This window comes from Salvelinus namaycush, chromosome 18 (assembly GCF_016432855.1).
Source record: "Salvelinus namaycush isolate Seneca chromosome 18, SaNama_1.0, whole genome shotgun sequence".
Lineage (NCBI taxonomy): Eukaryota > Metazoa > Chordata > Actinopteri > Salmoniformes > Salmonidae > Salvelinus > Salvelinus namaycush.
This window is the reverse complement of record NC_052324.1, coordinates 901,804-927,653: the sequence shown is the minus strand read 5'-3', so window position 1 is coordinate 927,653 and position 25,850 is coordinate 901,804. Positions and strand designations below refer to the sequence as shown.

The 25,850-nt window shown below is 42.7% G+C and overlaps 1 protein-coding gene and 1 long non-coding RNA gene across 2 annotated transcripts in view; both read left to right on the top strand.

Annotated features, from left to right (window-relative positions):
- The first annotated feature begins 5,822 nt into the window (after positions 1-5,822).
- Positions 5,823-25,850, top strand: part of LOC120063491 (probable E3 ubiquitin-protein ligase HECTD4) — a 74,453-nt gene continuing 54,425 nt past the window's right edge. The window contains exon 1 of the mRNA XM_039013870.1: positions 5,823-6,466. Within this exon, the coding sequence (XP_038869798.1) occupies positions 6,320-6,466 (147 nt within the window). The 5' untranslated portion in view covers positions 5,823-6,319. The remainder of the gene's footprint in view (positions 6,467-25,850) is intronic.
- On the top strand, positions 10,890-15,978 carry LOC120062978. The gene is made up of 3 exons (XR_005478447.1): positions 10,890-13,440; positions 13,653-13,847; positions 14,307-15,978. It is a non-coding gene; the product is annotated as an uncharacterized LOC120062978 (long non-coding RNA).

Here is a 25,850-nt window from a genome sequence, read left to right as displayed (position 1 = left end):
TTATTGCTCGAATGAACAGCAAACTTGGTTTAAAAAAACAGATAAAGCAACAACTCACAGCACAACGTCTCTCCCCTATTTGACCTAGATCGTTTGTGTGTATATATTGATATGTAGGCTACGCGTGCCTTTTTTTAAATTGATGTAGTTCTGTTCTTGAGCTTTTCTTGTATATTAATGTTCTGTATTACGTCATGTTTCATGTTTTGTGTGGACCCCAGGAAGAGTAGCTGCTGCTTTCGCAACAGCTAATGGGGATCCTAATAAAATACCAAATACCAAATTGTATGGGCTAATAGCAGTAAGGCCAAAAATATATATTTATAATATATAATTCAAAATCAAATAGCAAAATGATCCTTGGTATGACCTTCTTAAAACAGTTCCATATAGCTTAGTAGAGCAGCGCGGCACATCTCCTTCGCAAAAAAATCAATGGTTAACCACCTAACTGAGGAACTCAATTTAACCTTGCGTAATACCCTAGATTCAGTCGCACCCCTAAAAACCAAAAAACATTTGTCATAAGAAACTAGCTCCCAGGTATACAGAAAATACTCGAGCTCTGAAGCAAGCTTCCAGGAAAATTGGAACAGAAAAGGCGCAACACCAAACTGGAAGTTTTCCGACTAGCTTGGAAAGACAGTACCGTGCAGTATCGAAGAGCCCTCACTGCTGCTCGATCATCCTATTTTTCCAACTTAATTGAGGAAAATAAGAACAATCCAAAATGGGTTTTTGATACTGTCGCAAAGTTAACTAAAAACCAGCATTCCCAAGAGAGGATGGCTTTCACTTCAGCAGTGATAAATTCATGAACTTCTTTGACGAAAAGATCATGCTCATTAGAAAGCAAATGACGGACTCCTCTTTAAATCTGCGTATTCCTCCAAAGCTCAGTTATCATGAGTCTGCACAACACTGCCTGGATGTAGGATCAAGGGAGACTGTCACTCCCTTGACCGGAGAGAGCCTTTTTATTTCTCGATTTGGTTAGATCAGGTTGTGATTTGGGTGGGCATTCTATGTTCTATATTTCTTTGTTTTTGGCCGAGCGTGGTTCCCAATCAGAGGCAGCTGTCTACGCTCAATGTACGCTCACCACGCTGCACCTTGGTCCGGTCATTTCCACGACGACAGCGATCGTGACAGAACATCCCACCACAAACGGACCAAGCGGCGTGGCCGAGAGGAGCAGACAGAGTGGACATGGGAAGACATTCTGGAAGGAAAGGGACCCTGGGCGCAGGCTGGAGAATATCGTCGTCTGAAGGAGGAGATGGAGGCAGCTAAGGCGGAGCGGCGACGTTACGAGGAGTTGGCTCAACGAGGAAAGCACGAGAGGCAGTCCCCAAATTAGTTTTTGGGCGGGGGCACACGGGGTGATTGGCGGAGTTAGGGTTCAGACCTGAGCCAACTCCCCGTGGTTACCGTGGGGAGCGTGGTACTGGTCAGGCACCGTGTTATGCGATGAAGCGCACGGTGTCTCCAGTGCGTGTTCACAGCCCGGTGCGCTCTGAGCCAGCTCTCTGCATGTGTCGTGCTAGAGGGGGCATCCAGCCAGGACGGATTGTGCCAGCACAGCGCTCCTGGTCTCCGGTGCGCCTCTTCGGCCCAGGGTATCCTGCGCTGGCTCTGCGCACTGTGTCTCCGGTGCGCTATCACAGCCCAGTGCGTCCTGTGCCTGCGCTCCGCACGTGCCGGACCAAAGTGGGCATTCAGCCAGGATGAGTGGTGCCAGCTTTAAATACCAGATCTCCAGTGCTCACCCACAGCCCGGTTCGACCTGTGCCTGCTCCAGGGACCATGCCTCCAGTATGTCTCCCCAGCCTGGTGAGTCCTGTGCCTGCTCCCAGAACCAAGCCTCCAGTAGGTCTCCCCAGCCTGGTGAGTCCGGAGCCTGCAGCGACGGTCTCCAGTCCGGAGCCTCTGGCGACGGGCCCCAGTCCGGAGCCTCCGGCGACGGTCCCCAGTCCGGAGCCTCCGGCGACGGTCCTCAGTCCGGAGCCTCTGGCGACGGGCCCCAGTCCGGAGCCTCCGGCGACGGTCCCCAGTCCGGGGCCTGCGGCGAGGGTCCCCAGTCCGGGGCCTGCGGCGACGGTCCCCAGTCCGGGGCCTGCGGCAAGGGTCCCCAGTACGGGGGCTGCGGAGAGGGTCCCCAGTCCGGGGTCGGCGACGACCCCGGGGTTCTTGGGTTCGTGCCGTGGAGTTAATCTTCGTGGGTTATACTCGGCCTTGTTTTAGAATAGTAAATTGGTGGTTGAAGATATCCCTCTGGTGGTGTGGGGGCTGTAATTTGGCAAAGTGGATGGGGTTATATTCTACCTATTTGGCCCTGTCCGGGGGTATCGTCGGACAGGGACACAGTGTCTCCCGACCCCTCCTGTCTCAGCCTCCAGTATTTATGCTGCAATAGTTTATGTGTGGGGGGGGCTAGGGTCAGTCTGTTATATCTGGAGTATTCCTCCTGTCTTATCCGGTGTCCTGTGTGAATTTAAGTATTCTCTTCTCTCTCTCTCTCTCTCCCTCTGTCTCTCTCTCTCTCTCTCTCTCTCATTCATTCATTCATTCATGCATTCATTGGAAATGGTAGGTTGCTAGTAGTTTGTGGTAGCCAGGCCTAGCAAGAGAAGATTCTGAAAATGGAAAAGCTTAATTTGACGAAGATTAAAAGCCATGTCCCTTGTACATAGATGATATTAAAGAAAATGTGAAGGGAGGAAGAGTGATTGAGGAAAAAAGGTTGATCAGTAGGAAAGAAGATCAAAGAAGTGAAAGCCTATCAGTGCTGCTGAGGTTTGAGAAGGTTGTGCCTGGGAAAGTACAGCTAGGATTCCTTAGTTTCAATGTCAGAGAATTTGTCCCATTTTTTTAAATGCCAAGGAAGGAAAGATGTGTCAAGTGTGGAGGGGAACATGATTATGGTGAATGTGGGAGCAATGTGAAGGTTAAGTGTTGTAATTATGGGGGGAACATAGTGCAGCATTTGGTGGATGCCAGGTGCAGAGAGAGGCTCTGAGATATGGAATTAGTCATGATGTATCATATGCAGAGGCTGTAAGACAGATTGGTGGAACTACAATGTGGAATGATGGAGCTTCCATGGCTGCTCCTGTAATAAGTGGACCTACTGTCGGGTCTAGTGTTTCTGCTGGTCCTGGCATGGTTTGGAGGCCTGTTCAGAAATCTTGTGCTCATGAATGTGCGGTGTCAAAGGTCACTTTGATAATGAATAAAGTTGACTTCATAGCTTTTATTGGTAAGGTTATCAATATGACTTGGGTTGTGGAAAGCAGAAATGCCAGGTTGAAGATTATTGTGGAGACTGCAAAATAGATATTCGGGGTAACAGATGTTGCTGTTGAAATCGTTGTTGACATACTGAACAATCCCAAGGGTGGAGTGTTTCAGTATGATATAGATCAAGTTTAGGGGTTTTGGGGGGAGTGGGTTAGTAGGGATTAGTAGGGATTTACATTTTTTTAATTCATGGTAGTACAGAATTCGGCAGATCATGTTTGATTGTACATTCCAGCCCAGTAGGTGGCGGCATGCACCTAAACGATTGTTTGTGTGACCGCCATGATATCATAGAAGAAGATGAAGAATACTACATGGATTGCATGTGTGTGCCATTCAGACTGTGAGGGAACAGAGTTGCTGAAGCCTGAAATATTTTTTGTTACATTTCAGTGTCATCGCCCAAATGACATGTCTGTGTGCTCTGAGGTTACGAAATAGAAGAAAGCCGTAAAGAAAGTAGTTTGAATAGTTAGGGTCCATAGCATGGACAATATTATAACCAAGAAAACCACCTGATCACAAACAGTGGTTTTGTGTTGTGAAGTATAATACAAACTGCCTTAGTAAAAATTCAGCCATGGAGGATAACAAACGATGTGGCTTTGTCTATATAGATATATAGCAGTATGGATCCGATTGAAGGGAAAGGTCGTAATTGTGTAATTTATCAGTTATATCATCATGACTCATGTAGCTACAGCATGTTCTGTTTATTCTCTGTTACAGATAGCCTGCTCCTTTGTGGGACCTTCAAGCATTTGGATGAATGTAAATACAACATTCCCCCTCTGGAGAAGAGAGATGATCTTCACAACATGGAATCAAAGACTGTAACATTGTGATTTTACCCGCAGGTGAGACAGTAGCCGTATACCGGTACATACAGTATAATCTTGCACTCTGGCACATTTGTGGCTCTATATTGAGCTCTTTCCCTCTTAGATTTACTGTGATTAATTAAGAGGATCTGCTCTAACTTGCAGTTACCTTCCTTTAAATGGATTAGATAACTACTTTATGCATTAACACATCTCTTACGCACACACGCATGCATACACACACACGTATGTATACACACACACACCAGCAAACTGTGTCCCCCCTATTTCCTTTCTGAAATTGTTTGCGTATTTCTCTTAACATCTCTTAATTCTTATCCACTTACTGTCTACTTGGATATTCGTTCTCCTCTGTCCCTCCATCTTTCTCCGCTTCCTCCACCACATTGCTGGCTGGTCAGATCAGATACTTGGAGAGGACCAAGATTCTCCTATCCGTCCTGCAGGACTTTTTGTCTCTATTCTGCCTCGATGTGTGAAGTTTGAAAGACTGTCTTTGGGGAAAAGGTTGGCTCAATTAAAACATGTGATATATTTGCAAAGAGCCACAACTGGCTCTTAGACTTTTTAATGTGATCTCTTCACAAAGCTGATATTGCTAATTGTTACACGCAATGTGTCACTGTCCTACCTAGTGCCAATGTGATAACAATAATAAATAGGCTATAGCAGTATACTGTATACAGTTGAAACAGTGCTTGTGGGATCTAGTGTTAACATATAATATTTATATTTTATTTTAAAAAAAATATATATATTTTTTGTGGGGGGGCCTAATTCAAGTATTTTAAAACATGGAGGAAAGAGGAAGACAATGCTCAGGGCACAAGTAAAGATACAAAAGAGGGACTCCTGTTCGCCTCTATAAACTATGTCTAAGGATCATTGAGCCCAAAAAAACCTAGGCTGATGTCTCCCAAACATCAGCACCCTTACCAGTTACCAGAATGGGAATCATTTTGTATCGTGTATACAGTATGCAATACATCTGTCTAACATCAACCTGTACGTTTTGCAAGCCTTGTGCAAAACGGACTTGAGTTGCTGCTCGAAATACCATCCTGATCCAAACCCTAAACCTTTGATCTCAACTGTAAATAATGATAATAACTAGATAATAACTAAATAATAACTAGAGTTGTGAGTTCATTTAATATATTTATATGAAGTCTGTGTACTTCTCGATTAAAGCACTTAAATATAACCAATCTCTGTTTTTCGTTATCTCAGATTACAAGCTTCCCTAATGTTGTGAAGGTGCACTATCTTTCAGCCAAGAGCCTTAAAAAATGCTCAGGAGGTGGCGCCCCGTACCTTTAACAGTAAGGGGATTGACCTTTACACATATTAATTAATAATGGTTTCTTAATTTGAGTGTCATCAGTGGATAATGTTGAATTGTGTAGTGTAAACAGTGTTTCACTTCATACCTAAAGGCTTTTGCTTTGAATATTGTGTCAGATCATCATAATGTACCTACATTGTCACCGCAATCAGAAAATGTACAAATGAAACCATGAGTATTAAACAAACTATGACGATACATACATACAATCTTAGTATTGATAATAAATTTATATTTTGGGGGTTAAATTTGTTGACATGTTTATTGTAGGCTAAAGCACAATGTATGCTGGGAACAGTAACTGTTGGCCTAAGAAACATGGCGTTTCACCGACAGCTGTGGGGTTTCCATTATCTGTCCGGCCACTAATAATCAGTTGTTGGACCACCATCGGAGCCGTTTTTCCTGCATTCTTATCGTGTTTTGGTTATGCTCAGACTTCGTGTTCAGCTGGAGAAGTCAGTCAATTACTAAACTATGCTCTAAATATTACGGTTTAGAGACAGCGTCACGCCCACTGCTCTGTAAAGACAGTACGATAGGCTCAATGGTACAGTTGGTAGCTGAAGAAAGAACCTGCCCCACACAGTGCGATCAGCTGGCCGACCTATGTTCGCTAGCAAGCCTCGATAGCTAGCACCCGTAGCAGCAAAGTGGTACCCACAAATATTTGGTTGTACGATTGGCGTTACCAAGCTACCTAGCTGGATCGGAGTAGGTCTGAGTTTCTCATCTGACTGACAGCATGTCTGTCGGGTAGTGTTGTTGTCATTTCGGATTTGATTTGTTTTAATGATCGACCTTTCTGGCATTTTTCTCGGAGGAGAGAGAGATGGGCTCCGGGGCCGTGGATTCGTCCCAGTGGTTGTCAGTGAAGGAAGAGACTATTTTCCTTCACGATGGACTGATTCGGGTCACGGATCTGGCTGAACTGCCCAGTGAAATCGGTGTGTCTGAGCAGGGGGACACTGAGCAGGAGGTGAGTACTGTTAGTCTGCATCTCAATGGTTGCATTTCGAATGTTTTCTTGGAGAAAGCGAACACAGCTAACGTTAGTTAACTTAGCTAGCTACATTGTCAAGCGCTAGCTACCTACCTACCTGCTCAGCATTAACTAGTAGGGATTGCCAAGCAGCAAGTTATATAATTCCAAATGAATAAAGTCACATTAATAGCAACACACTTTTAGCTAGTCATGTCCATGTGTAACATTAGCTAGCTAAGGACGCCAACGTCTGCTTGACGAGGAGCATGACATGCAGATAACTAGCGTAGTTATTGGTTAGCTAACTAAAGAGAACATTGAAACATAACGTAGACCATTGTTTACAGTAACAGGCTAGTTAGCAGGCAGTCTACATTTTGAAGAAGTAGATAATGTTAGTTGCTATATGAATAACACTGTGTAGGCATGATGACTCACGACGTAGCTAGCTAGCAATGGTATCATGGCCTTTAAATCCCCACCCTTTGTGGGAACCGTGTCCCCTCTGGTCCAGACATTGGGTGCTCTTGAGTGGTGTTGTTGTTGTATTCATCAGCTCACCCAAGCGCCACTTAAATTCTTCAAAGCACGGCACACAAACTGGACAAATACAATAGGAAACGGTAAATTCAGCGTTCTTGAAAGCTCCTCAAGCCAGTAAGTAGCCAAGAGGTCTTGTTCAGCACAGAATGCTTCATCATTGGCACGCTTGACAGTGCCTTTAGAAAATATTCATTTTTCCTTTATTTAACTAGGCAAGTCAGTTAAGAACAAATTCTTATTTACAATGGCGGCCTAGGAACAGTCTAGGGACAGAACGACAGATTTTTACCTTGTCAGCTCGGGGATTCGATCTAGCAACCTTCCGGTTACTGGCCCAACACTCTAACCACTAGGCTACCTGCCGCCCCTTGACTTATTCATACCCCTTGACTTATTCTATATTTTGTTGTTACAGCCTGAATTCAAAATTAATTACAAAGATTTTTTTTCTCTCACCCAATCTACAGTGCATTCAGAAAGTATTCACACACAGCTTACTTTATGAAATCCTCCTTCAGTCACATGCAGATAAAACATTTAGATTTCTATAGTATCAGAAAGAGCATGTTCTGCAGTTTCTAGACACTTACCTTCATCAAATATCTCTCAAAATTCAAGATTTCCAAATGTAACTTTTTCCAAGAATATCTATGCTGCCCATGCATTCAGCACAAGACCACTCTCACGGCAGCATTGCTCTGGCTACTAAGCAAAAAAGAGTAACATACTAAACGTACAATTAAAATATTCTATTCTGTTTTTAATGGATGAGTGGGCGATAGAAATCAGATAGGAACAGATAATGGTGCATGTGACTTCAATGAACTGAATGATGAGGAGGGTGAAAAGGGTGATTGAATTTGATCTGAATGATGAGGATTGAATTTAGAACAATAGTGTAATGATGATGAAGAATTGTGTGTGGTCTAATTATTTTATTATGAAAGGCTGGAACTGGTATATAATTTCCCCTCTTGAGAGTCAAATCAGACACTGAGTACAAAATAAAATGTGTGTAGTTCACAATGGCAAGCCGAAACAAACTAATGTACGCACTGACGGCATTGCAAATGCTGCAGCATTTAGATAAGTTGGAGTAGGATGGAGGATCGGATATTGAGCTTGAAATCGATGTTGCTGATGAGTCTTCATCTGATTCTGATGTTCACTTCGATCCTTCGCCTCCGATCCTTCGCCTCCGATACCTGAACCTCGCCGCAGAAAAACCAGAACAGAGCCAACTGAGATAGTGATCTCAAATGCCACGATGAGACTGGAATTGGGGAGGGATGGCACGGTTTGGGAAGAAAAGAGTGACGAGTTTACGGTATGTGACGTGTAGATGTTGCAGCACATCAGCGATTGTACTGTTGCTCATGCGCACAGAAAAGGAAACAGTATGTGGGACATGTCTGGACTTAAAGCTTTTATTGGACATTTATATGTCTGCGGGGCACATGGTGGAAGAGCGTTGATGTGGAGTCATTTTGGTCTGATAGGTATGGGGTGGAGCATTCCACGCAACCGCTTAAGAAAGATTATGCGACACCTGCGGCAGGTGCACACGAAACAAGGCCCATGAAAACTGTGGACACAATACAGTGTCCGATACAATCAACAAATGACTTTTTATGTCTTGTCATGAATATATTAACAAAAATATTTCTTTATGCTATTTATCCTTTACAATTGTTCATGCGCTTGTGCTTTTGTTTAGGAAAATGGCAAACAATTTCACCTGTGCACCTGGCTGGTTATATTATTATAATATTTTTAGTTTCTACTTTGTCAAAAATAAGCTGTAACTGGACTTCATTAATTACTGTAACTCTATTACTAATCAAATCTACAAATAAAGTTGATCAAATAGATTACATAATTTTTTATTGTAAGGGAAATGAAAATAGGCTATAGGCCTATGTTTTTTTCTAGGACTTTGTAGAATTATATAAAACATATCCTTTTTAATGTTTATATTTCTTCATTCAATTCATCATTTACAATAGTTTATGCACTATTTATCAAGTGTTGGTGCTTATGTTTGTACACCTTGCGGATTGATATGCAGCTGATGCATATGCTAAATGGAACGCCCAGCGATGTTCTCTAGTGGGTACTTGAAGGCTGAAAGGCCAGGTGGTTCTAATGTTAAAAGGCCCTGTCCAGTCAACCCTGATATCATCATGGCTCCGGACTAACATTTTTCCCTGGTGTCACTAACTTTTTCAGTTGGTGGGACTAGCCCATGATTTGGTGGCACCCCAAAAATGTGTTTTGCGGTGTCGCACAATATAATTAATTTCATTCATCTTACAAAGTCATTCACAATACTTTAAGAAGTCTAATAGACTACGGAGATGGTATTAAGTAAATAAGTTGTTACATCTAACATTTCCAAGCAAGAATGCTTGATTAAAAATATTTTGTTGTGCAACTTAATCCAGTGATTGTCATGAATTTTGGGTTGACAATTAGGCTATTTGTGTTATTTTACTGTCAAAATAGGGTCTGATTTGTTTGTTCAATAGACATGAATTTGCCTTCATGTTTATATGCATTAATATTATATAGGCCTAATTCAATTGGTGCTCATTCACCACCTGAGGAAGTGGAAACTCAAAACACATTAGCTCGATCACTAACTCTTTAACACCTAATGCTAGTAGCCATGTATTAATCTAATAGTAAATGTAATGTCCTAAATAAACTTTGCAATGAAGCCAATTTTTGCACGCTCCTTATTTTAAAGCCATATCAGTGATGGTAGACCTAAACACAGACAAATAAATGGGACATAGATTGATTGATGGTAACAGACAGATGGCATGCTACAGATGAATAATGAGAATGAATCAACCTGAGAGGACTAGACTTCACTACGTACACCTCCTGCTTCTAAAACTTTATGATTTTTCGCTGTGCTAGCTAGCCATAGACCTGTGCCCCAGGTGCAATAGTGTGACATCTTGATTATGCTGCTTCATAGTGGGACTGGATTAGCTCTGGGTCTGACGGGTGGAGATCAAAGCAAAGCCCTTATTGCCCATGCCACTCCTCAGAAGAGAGCAGTACCATTGGTTCAATGGCAGTACAGGACAAGTATGTGTTGCTTGTCCTCTCTGCAGTGGAAGTATGGATGGAATGTAACCTGAGCATCTGCAGTGTCTGGTTATTGTACTGTCACCACTGTCCACCTTCCCCCTGCTCTCACTAACCTCACTCTTATGTGAGAAGGAGGTAAACAGGGCTGCACGAATCAGTGTATAATGAGGTGGGTCCCCCCCACATGAAATGCATGTTTCGGTTCTACCTCCGAAGAATAATAAAGGCTACTTATTCACGAATTGGGTGTGATAATTTCCATGTGGAGTTGATAAACATCAACAAATAGGGCAATGACAGCTGTCAGGCTAGCTAGCTAAGGTTAGCATGCTATATTGCTAACCTTATCTAGCTAGCTAATGTTATTGGTTGCTTTTTATATATTTTTTTGTACACCGTATTCAAAAGATTAGCCAGCTTGCTCTATAGCCTTGTTCACACTGCAGGCCTTAATGCTCAAATCAGTTTTGTTTTTCAAATCTGTTTTGGAATAATGACTGTCCAAACAGCAAGTTACAAGTGACCAAATTGGATTTGTGTGTTCAGACAGCAGTCATTTGCTGTCATGGCTACGCTAGTTGTTATCGTAACTGTGGGTGTGTGTGTGCTGTGGTGTAAGCTGCTTGGTGGTACTCATGCTTCCTATCACTTAGAAGTTATTTAGCAAGCTAAGGTGACAACAATGCCTGCCATGGACATTTCTCATTTGCTTTGAATGTTCAAAATCATAATGTAAGAACACTTTTTAAAGCCTCAAAGGATAAGATGATCCAACTTTCAAAACGACTCCTTTTTGGATAACCACAGCAGTCACTTAGCTAGCTAGGTAGCTGTTTAACTTTCTTACACATTCACACATTTGTTTTGTAAACAAGCTAGTAAGCTAACACATGTTCTTCTCAAACTGTTAAGAGTAATGTTATATAGCAAGCAATAAGATATGCCAAATAAGTCTAAAAACCACTTGAGGGCAATTCAGATTTGACCATTCTGACAAGTCGCATGGCCAGGAATCAGATTTGTATCTGACTTCAAACCACCTACGAAGGTGGTTTGAAATGTGGCGCGAAATATCTGATACTTTGCTTTTTTGCTGTTCAGACTGCAGGAAAAAGAACAGAATCGGATATGCAAAGAAATTGGATTTGAGTTACTTCAAACTGCCAATGTGAACAAGGCTTATGGCTGGTTCTCGAGCTGGATAGTCATAAGCTTTGATTTAGAGAAAATGTCGCCACAGATGGGAACCACTGGCCTGTCTTTGACTTCGCCATCTATTATTATCTCAAGTTTTGGCATCTTCCATAAATTGTAGGGATGCACGATATATCGGTAAGCATATCGGAATCGGCCGATATTAGCTAAAAATGTCGGCATCGGCCCGATGTCTAGTTTAACGCTGATGTACAAAACCGATGTCAAGGCTGACGTGCATACCTATATAACGTAGGTAGATAACGTAATGACGCCACGGAAAATACAGCACTACATGTACAATACAGCATTCCTAACCTAGCCCACAATGTCTGCTGTGTGGAACTATTTTGAAGTTTCGAAGGAAGATAACAAAAAGGCCATATGCAACGTTTGTGCTGCTATTATTTCCAGAGGGGAGAAAGTGAAATCTTTCAATACCACAAACCTAATTACTCATTTGAAAGTGCATCACCCCCAGACGTTCAGCGACTACATAGAACAAAAGCAGAAAAAAACTAAACAAGTTCAAGTCGAGCAGTCATTTGAAAGAGTAAGAGAATTTCAGTGAGACAACTCAAAGGCGTAATCCATTAACGCCAAGATAATGGAATTCATTGCCCTTGACAATCAACCGTTCTCTGTTGTGGATGATGTTGGCTTTTGCTGACTGGTCGAGCACCTCGAGCCCCGGTACACACTAGCAAGTAGGCGCAATTTTTCAGATGTTGCCCTACCGTAGTTACACAGTATTGTTGAAACGCACATCCATGAGCTACTTGCTATTGGCCTCACTGCTATTAGCTTTACGACTGACATTTGGACCAGCAATGTCAGCCCCATGAGCAGGGTCCGAAATGAACACCCGCCAAGCACCAAATGCGGATAGATTTTCCATTTGGCGAGAATCTCAGAAGGCTATCCGCCACACTGGCGGGTAAATGTTTGTACCAAAATTGTCATGTAATAAGATATCTGGCATGATTGCTCGGAGGAAATTACTTATGTTTGCCAGCTTACCACAGACCATCTCTAGTGCTCCTAGTTTCACGGCACTGTTTACCGTACGGGACATCGGCTTCTCGACATCGTTCACTTGCCACAGGTCTGCTGCTAGCTACCGTTCATTAAATAGCTGTTATGTGGCGACATTTACTTGGAGTAAGCCAACCTTTGAAACGAAAACCCACCGATGAAAAGGAGGACGAATCGCATAAAGAAAGTTTTATGAGAAATGGAGGTTTGGAGATAAAGGAGTTTCAAGAGGCTGGCTACAGTATGATGCGGAGGCTGTGGTGATGAGTTGTTCTGTGTGTCGCTAGTATGCTAAAGATAAAAGCAGAAACAACTAATTTGTCATCAGAAATAAAATTATGAAGCTGGAGAACATTTGTGACCATGCACACAGCAAGTGTCACATTGCCTGCGTGTCTATGTCCCGGCCTCAATCGCAGCCTCTCCTCTTGACACCCTCTGTGATGGCGCTAATGGCAATGTCAGAGCAGACCAGCACGAAGATGAAGATACTGTTTAGGACTGTACATGCCATTGGCAAGAAGGCGAGACCACTTTCTGACTTCGAGTGGATGTGTGAGTAAGTGAACATGTTGTTACTCTTGTAGCTTGACTAGTACTTTTTGTAGCGAGTTTAAGTCTATTTAGCAGACGTGGTCCAGTATTGTAGGTAATTTCTCACCCGTTGATAAGCTTTGGTTCACCTCAAAATAGTGTATAAATACCATAAAATTATAGGCCTACTGATGCTGACATGGATCTCCATGCTTTCCTATGACATTCTATTTTGTTTGTCTCCAGAGACTGTTTACATTTTAAAGCATTGTGGCACAATTGACTTTACTAGCCTTATCGTGTTGATTCTTAAGTAAACAAAGGGTAGAAGGCTAATTTAGCACAATCAACTGCCAGCTGTATTGGATAACATGATTGTATATTTAATTATTATTGAATTAATTTGATGTTTAATTTTTTCAGTTTGGATGAGAGAAAAAAAGGAATCACTGTGGGCTCAACATATAGAAATGAGAAGCAGGCCAAAGAGTTTACACCTGTTGCGTGCACTGGACCACTTCCTGCGAGGTTACCAGGGGCTTGTCCAGCACCTGGAACAGGTAGTGGCTCTAGATTGCTATGCTAAGTACTCAAAGTCATCATCAATATGTAGTGTCCAGTAAATAACAACAAACACGGTTACATCATGTTTCAATGCTTTATGCACTGATAAAATGTGTCATATCTAATATAGTTTTTTTTGGACAGCAATTTATTGTCTATTTGTTCTTTATGTATTTCATATTCAATCTGCTGATGCCCAAAATGCCAGAGGTGTCCAGCAGGCCAAGGCCAGGAAATACTACAGTACTGCGAGGGAGGCTGTTGTTATCCGCTTCTGTGGCTTCTTGCATGACACTCTAACACACCTGAGCAACCTGTCTGCCTGTCTGCAGAGGTCCACCATAGCAGAAGCCCACAGCTCCTTGTGCTCAACACAGGCAGTACTTAAGAAGTACAAAACCAGGTATGTTTATTTAAACTGCAATAAGAAATACTTAACTTAAGAAAGGATTATGTCAATAAGAGCAGGAGAGAGAGTGAGAGTGTGTTGTAAAGGAAAATTCTGAAAGGATGGTAAAAGGAGCCTTTTATCATCAGAGAAGGGCCCATGATGAAGGCCACAATGGCCAACAGATATGAGGGAATTTTGCTGACCAGAGGTGACAGCAAGACCCTCATCACATCACAGGATAAAATGCTTGACAGGCTAGTCGAGAGTATGACTGACAGGTTCCAGGATGCCAGTGTGAGGGTCCTGTGTGCCACCAGCTTCACCAACTGGCCAGAGTCAGGAGATGCAGCAGCAGGTTACTTTGTTTTGTATTACCGGTCAGTCAGGTTAGGTTCAGGTTCATGATCATATTTTTATAGTTTGAGAATTAAAACTGCATGATGCTTGTTGTAATGTATTTAATTATTCTAGATTTTGGTGACACTGAACTGGAAACCCTGGTGGACCACTTCAAGCCTGTCCTGGAGACCTCTGGCATCCATGTTGAAAGGATCCCTGACCAGTGGACTGTCCTGAAGGTGCTGATGTACCAAGAGTCCAGGTCTGCAGAAGATGTCCTGGTTCCGTGTCAACAGGAGCCATCAGCATTCCTGTCCTGATTTTCTGGCATTGGTTGACCTGGTCCTGTCCTTCCCTGCCTCCACAGCTGAATGTGAAAGAGGTTTTAATACCATGAAACAGGTGAAAACCGATTGGCAGTCCAACCTAAAGTCTGACTCACTGTCAGATCTCCTTATGGTCCAGCTGTCCTCTCCAGAGATCAGGGAGTATGATCCGTTAAAAGTTGTGATGCTGTGACACCAGGACTTTGTCAGGAGCAGGAGGGCAGACTTCATGGACCATGCACGGTAGAGGGTAAGGGGTGAGGAGTCTGAGGTTTAAGTTGATTAAAATGATTAAGCATCTGATAGGTTTACAAAACCTTCAAATTTAGTTTTATGTTTGATCCTTAAGTACATTTAATAGCAAATACTTCAGTAGAATTTTGAGTTCAAAACTTCTTCAGTTGTATTCAGGCTGGGAAATTAAATCTAGCCACAGCCAAAATTAGCCAGCATCTGATAAGCCTCTTTTTTACCTGTATTTAATCAGGGTATTTCTACTCAAAGTAAAGGATTTGTAGACCTGCTTCCCCTGTTTCCCCTTTGTATCAGGAGAGCACCAGTTCACTGCACTTCTCATAATTGTATTTTACCATTGCTGTTGCCCTGTTTACACATCTATGTACTCTTATTCATTGTATCTGATATGTTTTGTTTATTTCATTGTGTGCCCAATGTTTAGCGTTTTTGCACTCTGTACAGCACTTTTGGTCAACTACAGTTGTTTTTAAATGTGCTCTACAAATGAACTTGATTTGATTAACCGTTGATCAATATATTACAATTGTTTCAAATTTTGCTCTGGCTTCTTAAAGTTTGTATTCAACATGTACTGAAATGAATGTATTTGTGACAATTTATTATTTTGCCTGGTAAAAAATATGCTTGGCTGGTGGATTTTTTTCATCTACCAGTCCCCTTGGCAGTTCAGACAAAAAGTACATTTTGGACACTGCTCATGAGCATGCTGAGTCTGACAGCACAGTGGGTCGACGAGGATTTTGTACAACAAAACTGCCGACACAGACCGCGGGGTTAAAACTTGCAAAAGTACTCTACTAGAGGCTGTGAACAAGTGATTCAGTGGTATTCTCTCTGAGCCTCGATACTGTCGCCACTATGCTTGATGCTAGGTACAAGGACTGCTACTTCAACGCAGACAAGAAACAGGGTTTATGTGAAATGTTAGACAACGCTAGACAAGATGGAAATGGACACAGTGACAGTGCGCACAAAGGAAGAGGACCCACGACTTGTATTGGACACGGTGCAATCTTGTGGTAGGCTGCTAGCAGTCTTCAGCTGTGGTTACAGCAAAGCCAAGTCAGCCCATGCTCATGATTCTCACAAGGGAAGTGAAATGATAGGCTAAAATTACTTTGATCAGGACATGTACAGTTGAAGTCGGAAGTTTACATACACTTAAAAATAACAAAAGTCATTTTTCCAACAATTGCTTAGACAGATTATTTCACTTATAATTCATTCACTGTATCACAATTCCAGTGGGTCAGAAGTTTACATACGCTAAGTTGACTGTGCCTTTAAACAGCTTGGAAAATTCCAGAAAATTGAGTCTTGGCTTTAGAAGCTTCTGATAGGCTAATTGACATCATTTGAGTCAATTTAGAGGTGTACCTGTGGATGTATTTCAAGGCCTACCTTCAAACTGAGTGCCTCTTTGCTTGACATCATAGGAAAATCAAAAGAAATCAGCCAAGACCTCAGAAAAATAAATTGTAGACCTCCACAAGTCTGGTTCATCCTTGGGAGCAATTTTCAAATGCCTGAAGGTACCACGTTCATCTGTATAAACAATAGTGCGCAAGTATAAACACCATGGGACCACGCAGCCATCATACCGCTCAGGAAGGAGACGTGTTCTGTCTCCTAGAGATGAACGTACTTTGGTGCGAAAAGTGCAAATCAATCCCAGAACAACAGCAAAGGACCTTGTGAAGATATTGGAGGAAACAGGTACAAAAGTATCTATATCCACAGTAAAACGAGTCCTATATCGACATAACCTGAAAGGCCGCTCCACAAGGAAGAAGCCACTGCTCCAAAACCGCCATAAAAAAGCCAGACCACAGTTTGCAACTGCACATGAGGACAAAGATCGTACTTTTTGGAGAAATGTCCTCTAGTCTGATGAAACAAAATTAGAACTGTTTGGCCTTAATGACCATCGTTATGTTTGGAGGAAAAAGGGGGATGCTTGCAAGCCGAAGAACACCATCCCAATCGTGAAGCACGGGGGTGGCAGCATCATGTTATGGGGGTGCTTTGCTGCAGGAGGGACTGGTGCACTTCACAAAATAGATGGCATCATGAGGGACGAAAATGATGTGGATATATTGAAGCAACATCTCAAGACATCAGTCAGGAAGTTAAAGCTTGGTCGCAAATGGGTCTTCCAAATGGACAATGACACCAAGCATACTTCCAAAGTTGTGGCAAAATGGCTTAAGGATAACAAAGTCAAGGTATTGGAGTGGCCATCACAAAGCCCTGACCTCAATCCCATAGAAAATGTGTGGGCAGAACTGAAAAAGCGTGTGTGAGCAAGGAGGCCTACAAACCTGACTCAGTTACACCAGCTCTGTCAGGAGGAATGGGCCAAAATTCACCCAACTTATTGTGGGAAGCTTGTGGAAGGTTACCCAAAACAATTCACCCAAGTTAAACAATTTAAAGGCAATGCTACCAAATACTAATTCAGTGTATGTAAACTTCTGACCCATTAGGAATGTGATGAAAGAAACAAAAGCTGAAATAAATCATTCTCCCTACTATTATTCTGACATTTCACATTCTTAAAATAAAGTGGTGATCCTAACTGACCTAAGACAGGGAATTTGTACTAGGATTAAATGTCAGGAATTGTGAAAAACTGAGTTTAAATGTATTTGGCTAAGGTCTATGTAAATTTCCGACTTCAACTGTAACTATAAGAGCCTTGAATTTTCTTTCGTGGGTGACTTTTCGCTATCTGGATAAACACTTGTTGTTTCTAGCTAATGTTACACCAATCAAAGCAGTGGAGCATGTAGTGACTCAAAACTTTAGTGGACAAAACCATTCATCTTGGGGTGACGGGGGGGAGCAGGTTTGCAAAAGGCTATCATATCACGCAATTATACCATTTCTAAAATGTTCAGAGATTTATATTGTTAATACAGACTGAACCAATTTTTTTTGTAACTGTACAAATTATCCAATGGATTATGATAATTTTCTGTTTTATTTGCGCCGTGGCCAAGTGGACACACGGCTGTTTGACTCATCTCATTCACAAAGAGGAATAACTTTGCAGCTGTTTCTGATTAGTAAACAATGCCATGCTGTTAGGTGGGAACATTGAAATAAAACCCAGCCCTGAAACGAAATGTAGGCTGAAAATAATTTGTATGTAATTTCACATGAAAGACACCTCTTTCACACCGATATGCACGAAGTGGGTAGTTCGGATTTTTCACCTCAAGCCCAAATAAACTCAGCAAAAAAAGAAACATCACTTTTTCAGGACCCTGTCTTTCAAAGATAATTCGTAAAAATCTAAATAACTTAATATATCTTCATTGTAAAGGGTTTAAACACTGTTTCCCATGCTTGTTCAATGAACCATAAACAATTAATGAACATGCACCTGATGAACGGTTGTTAAGACACTTACAGCTTACAGACGGTAGGCAATTAAGGTCACAGTTATGAAAACTTAGTACACTAAAGAGGCCTTTCTACTAACTCTGAAAAATACCAAAAGAAAGATGCCCAGGGTCCCTGCTCATCTGCGTGAACGTGCCTTAGGCATGCTGCAAGGAGGCATGAGGACTGCAGATGTGGCCAGGGCAATAAATTGCAATGTCCGTACTGTGAGACGCCTAAGACGGCGCTACAGGGAGACAGGACGGACAGCTGATCGTCCTCGCAGTGGCAGACCATGTGTAACAACACCTGAACAGGATCGGTACATCCGAACATCACACCTGCGGGACAGGTACAGGATGGCAACAACAACTGCCTGAGTTACACCAGGAACGCACAATCCCTCCATCAGTGCTCAGACTGTGCGCAATAGGCTGAGAGAGGCTGGACTGAGGGCTTGTAGGCCTGTTGTAAGGCAGGTCCTCACCAGACATCACCGGCAACAACGTCGCCTATGGGCACAAACCCACCGTCGCTGGACCAGACAGGACTGGCAAAAGTGCACTTCACTGACGAGTTGCGGTTTTGTCTCACCAGGGGTGAAGGTCGGATTCGTGTTTATCGTCGAAGGAATGAGCATTACACCGAGGCCTGTACTCTGGAGCGGGATCGATTTGGAGGTGGAGGGTCCGTCATGGTCTGGGGCTGTGTGTCACAGCATCATCAGACAGCTAGTTGTCATTGCAGGCAATCTCAACGCTGTGCGTTACAGGGAAGACATCCTCCTCCCTCATGTGGTACCCTTCCTGCAGGCTCATCCTGACATGACCCTCCAGCATGACAATGCCACCAGCCATACTGCTCGTTCTGTGCGTGATTTCCTGCAAGACAGGAATGTCAGTGTTCTGCCATGGCCAGTGAAGAGCCCAGATCTCACGTCTGGGATCTGTTGGATCGGAGTGTGAGGGCTAGGACTATTCCCCCCAGAAATATCCTAGAACTTGCAGGTGCCTTGGTGGAAGAGTGGGGTAACATCTCACAGCAAGAACTGGCAAATCTGGTGCAGTCCATGAGGAGGAAATGCACTGCAGTACTTAATGCAGCTGGTGGCCACAACTGATACTGACTGTTACTTTTGATTTTGACCCCCCCTTTGTTCGGGGACACATTATTCCATTTCCGTTAGTCACATGTCTGTGGAACTTGTTCAGTTTATGTCTCAGTTGTTGCATCTTGTTATGTTCATACAAATATTTACACATGTTAAGTTTGCTGAAAATAAATGCAGTTGACAGTGAGAGGACGTTTCTTTTTTGCTGAGTTTATATCATACTTTGACTAAAATGATGACTTAACATTATGGGTAAGCTCTGGCCATCGTCTTTCCGCTTGAAAAAGTGGATTTCTACTGTGGGCGTTTAAGTCTGTTTCCCTATGTCATGTGACCTTATGGTCTAGTGTGGATTATTAATACCTGCCTCTCTATTTGGGCTAACTTAGCCAAACTCATGATTGAACAGGTCATCCAGCATCCCATCAGCCCATGGTGCTTAGATGCTGGCTATTTATATCAATATCAGGGAGTAGAAGCCCTTCTGCAGAGCAAGGTGGAGAAGGTCGGTGCACAATCCCAGCCTCCAATGAATGAATGTTACTGTAACATTAGTCTATCTGAAATTGAATCAATAAAAAATGTGCCTACTAAATGGTGTAGTGGAGTCTTGGGCTACACACTGTAATAGATACATGGCCGAAGTGCTGCCTAAGTGCAGAGGATGCACAATATTGGTATTTTTATCTCCTCTGAAATAACCCCACAATCTCTCAATTTTTCACACCACTTATTTAGAAAAAGTATGTAATGTTGTATTTGACTGTTTCTCTGGGTAAGAACATCTGCAACATGAATACAATTGTATTGTAAAATTACTGTGGGTTAGAAATTCAACAAGGAGTAGTTTATTTCCACACTAATGTATTCTGATTCTTTAATATATATCATTGGATTTAAAGGGTCTAACCTCTTCCTCCCTCATATATTCAAGTTAGCAACACATTTAAACAGCACATTGATAACTTGACCAAGAAACTGAAGTTGAAATTGGGTTTCTATTTTAGGAACAAACCTTGCTTTTCAATGTCAGTCAGAAAGGATCTTGTTCAAAGCACTTTTTTTTTATCGTGTGGATGATGGTGATATTGTCTATATGCAGGCCTCAGCATGTACCTTAACTCTGGACACAGTGTATCATCGTGCGTTAAGATTTATCACAAATTCTAGATCACTCACCCATCACTGTGATTTGAATGCCATGATGCAATGGATCTCTCTCTACACCAGGAGGCTAAAGCACTGGTGCACTTTTGTGTACAAAGCATTGATAGGACAACTCCCTCTGTTCCTTACTGACCAGATCAGTCACTCAATACAGTCTTCTTTCACAGTCGCTGCTGTCCTTGTCTGTTCCTAAGGCTAGAACTGAGATGGGGAAACAATGTTTTTCCCATAATGCCCCTTCATCCTGGAACATGCTGCCATAGATATTACAGTTAGGGGAGTTAGCGTACTTGCCTGTTTAAGACTCTGATCGACGGCACTGTTTTTGATGGATGCAGTTGTTTCTAATCTTTAAATGTATCTGTAAGTTGTGACACTTTGTCTTTTGTGTGTATTTTTTGTTGTAAGATTTTATGTACACTCTTATGTGTAGTTTTCCATCTTGCCTGGTCGCCCTCGCAAAATAGGTTTTAACCTCATTGGGTCTATCCTGGTTAAATATAGGTTAAATAAATACAAATATTACACTGCTGCTACTGTTTATCCATCCTGTTGCCCTATCGCTTTACCCCTACCTACAATGCATTCGAAAAGTATTCAGACCCTGTGACTTCTTCCACATTTTGTTACGTTACAGCCTTATTCTAAAATGTATTAAATTGTTTTTTACCCCCCTCATCAATCTACACACAATACCTCATAATAACAAAGAAAAAACAGCTTTTTAGAAATGTATTAAAAATAAAAACCTGAAATATCACATTTACATAAGTATTCAGACTCTTTACTCAGTACTTTGTTGAAGCACCTTTGGCAGCAATTACAGCTTCTTGGTTATGACGCTACAAGTTTGGCGTACCTGTATTTGGGGAGTTTCTCCAATTCTTCTCTGCAGATCCTCTCAAGCTCTGTCAGGTTGGATGGGGAGTGACGCTGCACAGCTATTTTCAGGTCTCTCCAGAGATGTTAAATTGGGTTCAAGACCGGGCTCTGTCTGGGCCACTCAAGGACATTCAGAGGCTTGTCCCTAAGCCACTACTGCGTTGTCTTGGCTGTGTCCTTAGGGTCATTGTTTTGTTGGAAGGTGAACCTTCACCCCAGTCTGAGGTCCTGAGCGCTCTGGAGCAAGTTTTCTTTTTTTCTCTTCTTTTTAAAAAATAAATAAATTTTACCCCCTTTTCTCCCCAATTTTCGTGGTATCCAATCGCTAGTAATTACTATCTTGTCTCATCGCTACAACTCCCGTACGGGCTCAGGAGAGACGAAGGTCGAAAGCCATGCGTCCTCCGAAGCACAACCCAACCAAGCCGCACTGCTTCTTAACACAGCGCGCCTCCAACCCGGAAGCCAGCCGCACCAATGTGTCGGAGGAAACACCGTGCACCCGGCCCCCTTGGTTAGCGCGCACTGCGCCCGGCCCGCCACAGGAGTCGCTGGAGCGCGATGAGACAAGGATATTCCTACCGGCCAAACCCTCCCTAACCCGGACGACGCTAGGCCAATTGTGCGTCGCCCCACGGACCTCCCGGTCGCGGCCGGCTGCGACAGAGCCTGGGCGCGAACCCAGAGACTCTGGTGGCACAGCTTGCGCTGCGATGCAGTGCCCTAGGCCACTGCGCCACCCGGGAGGCCCTCTGGAGCAAGTTTTCATCAAGATTTTCTCTGTACTTTGCTCTGTTCATCTTTCCCTCGATCCTGACTAGTCTCCCAGTCTCTGCCGCTGAAAAACATCCCCACAGCATGATGCTGCCTCCACCGTGCTTCACCATAGGGATGGTGCCAGTTTTTCTCCAGACGTGACGCTTGGCACTCAGGCCAAAGATTTCAATCTTGGTTTCATCAGACCAGAGAATCTTGTTTCTCATGGTCAGTCCTTTAGCTGGTTTTTACTAAAGAACTCTTGCTCTGACATGCACTGTCAACTGTGGGACCTTATCTAGGCAGGTGTGTGCCTTTCCACTCAAGGATGATCAATGCGAACAGGATGCACCTGAGCTCAATTTCGAGTCTCATAGCAAAGGGTCTGAATACTTATGTAAATAAGTATTTCTGTTATTTTTAATACATTTGCCAACATATTTTTAAAAACCTGTTTTTGCTTTGTCATTATTGGGTATTGTGTGTTTTAGAATAAGACTGTAATGTAATAAAATGTGGAAAAGGGGAAGGGGTCTGAATCCTTTGCGAATGCACTGTATATGTACAGTGACAAAGTATTCAGACCCCTTGACTTATTCCACATTTTGTTACGTTACAGCCTTATTCTAAATGGATGAAATAGTTTTTCTTCCCACCCTTCTACCCACAATACCCCATAATGACAGTGAAAACACATTTTTAGATATTTTAGCAAATGTTTTGAAAATGAAATTCAGATCTCATTTACATTAGTATTTACACACCTGAGTCAATGTTACAATCCCCCTTTGGCAGCGACTACAGCTGTGAGTCTTTCTGGGTAAGTCTAAAGAGCTTTGCACACCTGGATTATGCAATATTTGCACAAAATTCTTCAGGCTCTGTCAAATTGGTTGTTGATCATTGCTAGACAGCCATTTTCAAGTCTTGCCATAGATTTTCAAGTAGATTTAAGTCAAAACTGTAACTACGCCACTCAGGAACATTCAACGTTGTCTTGGTAAGCAACTCCAATGTTTATTTGGCCTTGTGTTTTAGGTTATTGTCCTGCTGGAAGGGGAATTTGTCTCCCAGTATCTGTTAGAAAGCAGACTGAACCAGGTTTTCTTCTAGGATTTTGCCTGTGCTTAGCTGTATTCCATTTATTTTTATCAAAAAAATCACCTTAGACCTTGCCTCAAATGTTTGGCACAGCAAATTTCAGGTCTGCTGAGCGCAAACTTGAATGTTGTGAAAATTCTGTGCAAGTTCCAGCGCATGTTTACTGGTTGGGATATGTGCGTACGGTCACTGTGGGGACGTCGTCGTCGATGCACTTATTGGCGAAGCCGATGACTGACTGAGGTGGTATACTCCTCAATGCCATTGGATGAATCCTGAAACATATTCCAGTCTGTGCTAGCAAAACAATCCTGTAGCGTAGCATCCGCATCATCTGACCACTTCCGTATTGAGCGAGTCACTGGTACTTCCTGCTTTAGTTTTTGCTTGTAAGCAGGAATCAGGAGGATAGAATTATGGTCAGATTTGCCAAATAGAGGTTGGGGGAGAGCTTTGTATGCATCTGTGTGTGGAGTAAAGGTGGTCTAGAGTTGATTTTTCCCGCTGGTTGCACATGTGACACGCTGGTAGAAATTAGATTTGGGAAGCTAACACACGTCTTTAGTCTCCAGCAAGGTTAATCAAAACCACCTCGGTCACATTTCACCTCCCTTTGACCTCATACTCAGAGATCACAGCACCAATATAACTGACTGGGTTTGAAATCAGGCCTACTACTCAACAACCACAGTTTCTGTGGCAAAAAGAAACGGACAGATCTGTGCACCCCATTTATTGGGAGAGGCAACAGAGGTGGTTTGGTTATCCATCCATGTGATGAGTAGCCTCGTAATTACCAGACTTATTATCGCGTGTAGCGGAACAGCTAATCAAATGGCTATTTATAATCTATGCATAGTCACTTTAACTCTACCTACATGTACATATTACCTCAATTACCTCGACTAACCGACGCCCCCCGCACATGTGAAACTCACTCCTCAGCCTGGAGTGTCGCCCCTTCTGCATTTGAAGAAGGCCTTTTTTAATAGCATGATGGTTTGGAATGCTTCTGGAGGGCGGTCACGTGTGTTTTCAAGGCAGAAGTCCTGAGTTCGAGTCTCCGTATGAGCTGAATCAGGGGGATGCGGTAGGCTACTCACTAAGCAAGTAGTGTGTCGTCCTTTACATGCACTTCCTGAACTTATCCCTGTAGTCTTTAGCTAAGTGGGCTAATAGTCTTGTGACATACAGGAGACCTGGTTTGAACCCAGTCAGTCACAAGAGCAAGATTAAATAGAGTGGAAAGGCTATTCTTAGAAGGTTATGATAGGGCTATTCAACTATATCCACATTCTATCGTGTCCTGCTCAGCCTGTGATCATCATGTCCATGTTCCAGAGTGTCTTTGCTATCATGAATGGGATCATAATAGCTAATAGCCAAAATGGTTTAAATGCTAGAGCCAAATTCATAGGAAGAAAATAAATTCAGAAACCGCTAGAATCTACTGTTTACCACAGAGAGCGTTGGATTCTATCTGGTTTCCTTTACCTTTCCTTGCTGGCACAGTACCGGGATGCTGTCTCTGGGTTTTATTCTGAATTTGGAGAACTGAATCTGAATACATCTGAGAAGTTGAATTTAGGAAACTTGGATCAACTCGAAATTATAGTTTGTAAAGTAGATACAAGAAAAATGAATGCAATATCTACCATATTGAAACCAAATATATAAATATTTAATATGCGTATTGAATTGAAATTGAATTTTAAAACTGAATGCAATATTAATTCAATTAAATTTCAAATCCTGAAATACATGTTCAATTCATTAATTGCATTACAAATTAAAATAATATTACATTCAAATTCAATATCCCAATACAAATAAAAAATAATGAAATTCAAAAATAATTTCTGTTGGTACTGAAATCGCTCCATATATAATTCCACTTTTACATTATGGGGTATTGGGTGTAGGCCAGTGACATAACTACATTTTAAATTCAGGCAGTAACACAACAAAATGTGGAAAAGGTCAAGGGGTGTGAATACTTTCTGAAGACACTATATATATCTGCCTCAATTACCTTGTACACCTGCGCATCGACTCGTTACTGGTACACCATAGCCAAGTTATCGTTAATCATTGTGTATTTATTCCTTGTGTTGTAATTGTTCTATATTTTTCTCTCTGCATTGTTGGGAAGGGCCCTTTTTTTTATTTTTTTTTATCCCATTTTCTCCCCAATTTTCGTGGTATCCAATCGCTAGTAATTACTATCTTGTCTCATCGCTACAACTCCCGTACGGGCTCGGGAGAGACGAAGGTCGAAAGCCATGCGTCCTCCGAAGCACAACCCAACCAAGCCGCACTGCTTCTTAACACAGCGCGCCTCCAACCCGGAAGCCAGCCGCACCAATGTGTCGGAGGAAACACCGTGTACCTGGGCCCCTTGGTTAGCGCGCACTGCGCCCGGCCCGCCACAGGAGTCGCTGAGACAAGGATATCCCTACCGGCCAAACCCTCCCTAACCCGGACGACGCTATGCCAATTGTGCGTCGCCCCACGGACCTCCCGGTCGCGGCCGGCTGCGACAGAGCCTGGGCGCGAACCCAGAGACTCTGGTGGCGCAGTTAGCACTGCGATGCAGTGCCCTAGACCACTGCGCCACCCGGGAGGCCCTGGAAGGGCCCTTTTAAGTATGCATTTCACTCTTCGTCTACACCTGTTGTTTACAAAGCA